Consider the following 6117-nt stretch of genomic DNA (forward strand, 5'->3'; position numbering starts at 1 on the left):
GCATTTGTCACAGTGATGAGCAAAACGAGTTTAAGGTTTTAAGGGGAAGGAACAACTGTAAAGAAAGGCTAAAATAGACCATAGACCACAATCATAGTCATGTAGTCATTGTTCATATGTGAATGACACTGTGCAGTATAACGCAGCACGCCTCTTTATTTTTTCAATATACCATTTTGTCACCTCTTGTGACAATATGGTATAGTTCTGATTTTTGTTGCTTTTAATTCACATACTATATCGCACTTATATGGTTTTGTTTATGTTTTTCCGGGAACATAAAGTGACAGACACAACAAATAAACGTTCTTCCATTTGCTCGATGACCTAAATAATATAATTTACCCGCACTTTGTATGAATTATTTTTCACGTTTTGCTAATGTAAAAGGGTAGGCTGATAGGGGGCAGCAATGCGCCAAAATGTATCTAGTATGCCAAGCATGAGCAAGAAAGAAGAATTTTGTACCGGAAGTTAATTTGAAGTTAAAAAATTAGGACCCGGATGTAAATTTCACTGTCACTTTATTCGAATGCTTATTTCGTTGGATACGAAGTTGGAGCAAAGGTACGTCCTTATACATAGTCAATGTCCATATGAATATCGAATTTAGAAAATCAAAACCGAGTGTAATTTGTTTATATTCCACTAGAAACAGTCAGTTGAAGTGTTAATTTCGCTGCAACTTTTATGAGGGGGGGGGGTGGCAAAAGATGACGCGTTCTTAACGTTTTCTCTACAATATTCTACAATATTCTGATTAATTCGCGTACATGCAAAATAAGTGTTCAACTGCTTCAACCGCAAGAAAATCAGACTGAGCTGTCCGTTTGTCATATCTCGTTGCGGTTGCCGTAGCCCCACCGTGCACACCTCGCTACGCTTTCAACGATTTATCGTACGTACAATTTTGCTTTTAATAGTTTGCGTTTTTAAACGTGATTCTTCGTAGGGAGAAATTGCCGTTGGGACAAATACATCATGGCTCACATCACCATCAACCAGTATCTGCAGCAGGTGATGTCTGACGTAATCAACGTGACAATAGACTAAAGTATAATTGTTCATCAGCTCAACAGGCTTCTTGTCCTCATGCAGGCATATGAAGCCATTGAAAACCAGAAGGGGACAGTCTGCGCTGAGCTCCTTTCCTTTAAACACCCCCACGTAGCCAACCCTCGGCTCCAGGTGTGGCCCCACCCACTTCAATACCTATACATAGTCAGATACAGGTACAGTAGAGACACAGATGAAGAGTTTCAAACTGACTCGGTAAGATGCCATAATGGTAATCTTTATTCGTCATGTTTTGCATGGGATAAAGTATTTATGCCTGTGAGTATTGTTATACTGCCTATCCACAACATGTTTTTTCCCCACTTTTTGTAACACATTGATGCTATTTGTTAGCCAACCTATGTCATTTTTATTGGGTGTTGGTATTAATCTAGCAGACTTTCCCAAGGTAAAGGTATGTGTTTAAATGTACAATGTTTAATTCTCTTTGTTTTATTTTTACTTTGTAAATAAACTTCAACTGGGAGCGGCAATAAATTGCTTTAAGACTTCTTTTTTATGATATGTGAAACGGCTGCTTGTTGTGAAGTGAGTTGATTATACTCATATCTTAAATGTTATACTCATATCTTAAAAGATTATACTCATATCTTAAATGTTTGTTCCCAATTCGAAGCAAAAAGAAAAAAGGTTAATTCATGAGTGATAACCCTTAAATAGATGTCCATCCATTGTTGCTCAGATCTAGATTTGTGTGCCTGTTTCAGTTGGCCAATCCAGAGGACAAATGTCAACAGGTTCTGGAGCCACCATACGACGAGATGGTGGCTGCTCATCTCAGGTGAAGTGGGATATTGTGTTCATGGTGTATTGAGAAGTGATCATAGTCTGTTTCTCACTGCCCTATTTCTTGTTTGCCAGATGTACATATGCAGTTGCCAATCACGACTTTGTAGAAGCCTACAAGTTCCAGACCATTGTCGTCCAATATCCTTTATAATGCCATCCGCATTCAATCAATAATAAATTATGAGTACACTCCACGTCAGCACTCACTGTTGCCTCCTTGACTTCTCACATCCTTTTTGAGGGCGTTTCAGTCCCACAAAGAGGAGAACTGGTAAGTGGCATCCAGAGTGGGCCTTTGCATCCATGTTAATCAAAGCCCAATTGTCAACTGTTTATAAAAAGATGAACCTGACCAATTATTTTGTTGTGTGGATTGTGTATAGAGTACGCCCCACACACCCCCATCCCTGATCTGCTCAGAAAATGGTCAGGGCTTGCATTCGTAAATGTTGAACCTAACCTGTTCAGTATTTCTGTATATTTGGGGTCAGATTAGCATAAACACCGGAAGCAAAAGGTCGTCATTCAGAAAGTAGCATTCTCTCTTCTGTCTTTGTGTCATTTAGGGCGCTCCCTGTGATGTTCACTGTCACTCTGGATCTCAGGATATTTGCCAACAATGTAAGAATGTTCATCAAAGTACTGAGATTTATTTTTGGGGGGTTGATTAAAAATGTTCTCGTCAATGTATGGATTCAGCTGGCATTCATTAAGGCTGAACGTCTACTGTATGTGGTTTCAGGCACAGCAGCAATTGCAACAGAAGGGCAAAGGTCAACCGAGTGAAATGCTGGAAAAAGCAGCCGAGCAACTGATGAGCTGCTTTCGAATTTGTGCCAGTGACAAGTTAGTCATAATAGATCGAACCAAATGTATAGCGCTTTTCTCCATTGTGTTACACATTCATGCTATTTATATATAAAGTAATCCATTGTAACTTGCTGCTCCTTATGTAGTTATGGCATATGTTGTTGACATTAGAAAATAAGCATGTTTAACAAAATGATATATATAATGAATAGCACATATTAACATACAACGTTTTTCCACGTGGTTTTGAAATGTTATCGTTTAGTGAAACTAAGGTTGAATCTTTTGGCCATAGCATTCCTCCAAAAGGAATGCCTGACACATACACACACTCCGTTTCACCCTACCAAGAATGGTGGAGGCAGCATCATTCTTTGGAACTTAGTTCTTCTGCTGGAACTGGAGCATGAATTTACATCGCGTTTGTTGTTGATTTTAAATGACGGCTGGTGCGTCGTGGCTTCCATTTATTAACATTAGTTTGTGCGTGATTTGGTTAATTTTGAACACAGCCCCATCTTAATTTTAAAAGGTTGTGCATATTTGTGTAGGTCTTATCTCAGTTGATTAGTTTTGCGTCCACTCTCAAAAACCTTGTTTTTTTTAAATCAAATTAACCCTTTCACACACCCTGTAACCTGATAACATGATAAATCTGTCCACTGTAGTAAATGCTGTCCCCTAAAGGATTAAATTGAGGTGGAAAGGTGAAAGATGTCAATGTCGGAAATGGTTTTGAAATGATTTATTCTGGTGTCATTTTTTTTAGACTATATTATAAAAACCTGCAATTTCTTTCTGTATCCACGCTAGATGTTAGTATGTGTTTGAAAGCTTGTTCGGTATGGCCCCTCGTGTCCTGCCTGAATCACATTGCTGTCTTCACTATTTCCTTTGCAGTCGAGCCGGGATCGACGACTCAAAGAAGTGGGGCATGATGTTTCTAAGCAACCAGCTCTTCAAGATCTATTTTAAGGTCTCAAGTCTTTTGTATATTTGGTTAATTGATATACTGATGACCTGTTCTCCGCTAATTGAAGCAGGTGGACGATTTTTGACTGGATTGAGTATGTTGATGGTTTGCACGTATGCAAATGTGTATTTTGGATTCAGATCAATAAACTGCATTTGTGCAAGCCGCTCATCAGGGCTATCGACAGCTCCAACTTAAAGAATGACTACAGTCCCGCCCAGAAGGTCACATACAAATACTACGTGGGCCGCAAGGCCATGTTTGACAGTGATTTTAAACCAGGTAGCTTTGTTTATGATGTCATCAGACCAAATGAAGATCAGCGTGTGGTATGAGCACAATTGTTGTGTCTGCGCCCTCTGCAGCCGAGGAGTTTCTGTCCTATTCCTTCCAACACTGCCATCGCGCCAGTCGGAAGAACAAGAGAATGATTCTCATCTACTTGCTGCCTGTCAAGATGCTGCTGGTCAGACGGCTTGCCCATAGAACAACTTTGAACTTCGCTCATATTTTAACTCTAACTAGACCTGGTCTAATCCTGCGAATGTTTTAGGGCCACATGCCGACACTTCAGCTCCTGGAGAAGTATGACCTTCTGCAGTTCTCCCAAGTCACCAAAGCTGTCAGGTAGAGTGTGCGTGTGTGTGCACGCGTGTGTGCGTGTGTGTGCACGCGTGTGTGCGTGTGTGTGCACGCGTGTGTGCGTGTGTGTGCACGCGTGTATGCGTGTGTGTGCACGCGTGTGTGCGTGTGCACGCGTGTGTGCGTGTGTGTGCACGCGTGTGTGCACGTGTGTGCACGCATGCATGCAAATGTAATACGATACGTTTTACAATCTCAAAGGCATTCATCCAAATTTAGTAGAACATCAGCCAATTTAATGTTTATGCCACAGCTGCTCGAAATCAACCAGCATCGGAAATTCTGGAAATATTTTCCTCATGTTTCTCGTGGTTAATACACAAGTAGATGTAGAAATAAGAATTATTTGAAATACACATTGTCCTCCATGGATTTACCATTTAAGAAAAAAACCCCCAATGGATTATTTACTCTTCTTGAACAGAAAAGTGAGCTTTATTGTTGACTTTCTAGAGAAGCCCAGTGAGCCGGCTCAAACCTGGGTCTGAAAAATGGGGCTTCTTTTTAAAAGCACATCACTGTTCAAAATGGCAGAGGGTTGAAAAAAGATCACTAGAATTAAAAGAATCCACATTCAAGCAATTCATGATGCTGTGTTGTCTCTTCTCACTTTCGTGACAAGTGGTCTCATACATTTACCAATTAGGGTGTGTATTCCATGTTGGAATCTCTGGCGTGTGTGTTTGTACGTGTCCGTGTATCAGTGACGGGAACCTGCTGTTGCTGAACGAGGCTCTGTCCAAACATGAGACCTTCTTCATCCGCTGTGGCATCTTTCTTATCCTGGAGAAGCTCAAGATCATCACTTATCGGAACCTCTTCAAGAAAGTGTGAGCATCTTCTGACTTGATGAGAGCAACGTGAGCCGAGGGTCCGGCTAAGCTCTTCTTGTCATCTGTGTACAGGTACCTGCTGCTGAAGACCCACCAGTTGCCTTTGGACACATTCCTGGTGGCTCTGAAGATGATGAGGGTAGATGATGTTGATGTGGATGAGGTGCAGTGTATCCTGGCTAACCTCATCTACATGGTGAGTGCACACGAGCGAACACGTCGACACGGATGGACGCGGGAAGGAATGCTGACACGGTTTCTCTGCTCTCAGGGTCACATCAAAGGTTACATCTCACATCAGCACCAGAAGCTTGTGGTCAGCAAACAGAATCCCTTCCCTCCGTTGTCTTCAGTCTCCTAGGCTGCATTCAATTTAAACTCAACTCAAAAGATATATTTTTATTTGTAACATGCTGTTCATCATGAAATGAAAGTGGCTGCTTTGTATGTGCGCTGTGACTCCTTCATTCTTGAACATTATTGTGTTTAAGGGGTGTCCCGATATGATATTAAATTCGGTTACCGGTCCGATATCGGCCCAAAAAAACCAAAACCTTATCCGATTGTGTCGTCATATACAAGCAGTCCATTCCAGACTCCATTCTTGCTTCTCCTATCCAGCACTTCCAAAAAATATCTTTTTTTTCCTTGAATTTTTTAGGGTTATTTCTTAGGGTCCTTTAATTTATTTTGTATTTATTGTATTCAAGTGCTGTACATTAACATCTTTGCAGTAGAATTTGTGAAACCCAACTGTTTGGAATAAATTAAATGGGTCATATTTTCTCATACCTACCGTTTCTAACTATTGTTCTTCATTTAAATAGGACAAGCCTATTAAATGTTTTCTAACATTTCACATTCAAAAAAAATCATAAAAGCATGTGTCATTCCTGCTGATATCGTATCGCATAGATATCGGACAGTACCGTAGCCTGCAATGTTGGTATTGTATCAAAGGTGAAAACATTGTATCCGGACACCCCTCTTCGC

General features: G+C 40.6%; 1 protein-coding gene across 2 annotated transcripts; it reads left to right on the top strand.

The window, feature by feature from the left end:
* Window positions 1–429: 429 nt before the first annotated feature.
* Window positions 430–5571, top strand: pcid2 (PCI domain containing 2). Of its 2 annotated transcripts, XM_052057483.1 has the most exons (15): window positions 430–567; window positions 953–1017; window positions 1099–1188; window positions 1785–1858; window positions 1939–2004; window positions 2096–2137; window positions 2433–2487; window positions 2609–2712; window positions 3577–3652; window positions 3790–3931; window positions 4015–4115; window positions 4203–4276; window positions 4996–5121; window positions 5197–5320; window positions 5396–5571. In XM_052057483.1, exons 2-15 carry the CDS (start codon window positions 982–984, stop codon window positions 5483–5485), a joined length of 1200 nt encoding a protein of 399 aa, XP_051913443.1. In that variant the 5' UTR covers window positions 430–567; window positions 953–981; the 3' UTR covers window positions 5486–5571. The 2 variants fall into 2 exon arrangements, with proteins under 2 accessions (XP_051913443.1, XP_051913444.1); XM_052057484.1 differs by lacking the exons at window positions 430–567; window positions 953–1017 and having other exon boundaries at window positions 1760–1858.
* Window positions 5572–6117: the final 546 nt, after the last annotated feature.

This window comes from Hippocampus zosterae, chromosome 2, assembly GCF_025434085.1.
Source record: "Hippocampus zosterae strain Florida chromosome 2, ASM2543408v3, whole genome shotgun sequence".
NCBI lineage: Eukaryota > Metazoa > Chordata > Actinopteri > Syngnathiformes > Syngnathidae > Hippocampus > Hippocampus zosterae.

Bases quoted from the DNA above. Each gene is read 5' to 3' on its own strand.
- pcid2 (XM_052057483.1), top strand. From the start codon at position 982: ATGGCTCACATCACCATCAACCAGTATCTGCAGCAG. The intron at 2,005-2,095 runs ATATCCTTTATA...TTGACTTCTCAC, and splicing joins TTCCAGACCATTGTCGTCCA to ATCCTTTTTGAGGGCGTTTC. The intron at 2,138-2,432 runs GTAAGTGGCATC...TGTGTCATTTAG, and splicing joins TCCCACAAAGAGGAGAACTG to GGCGCTCCCTGTGATGTTCA.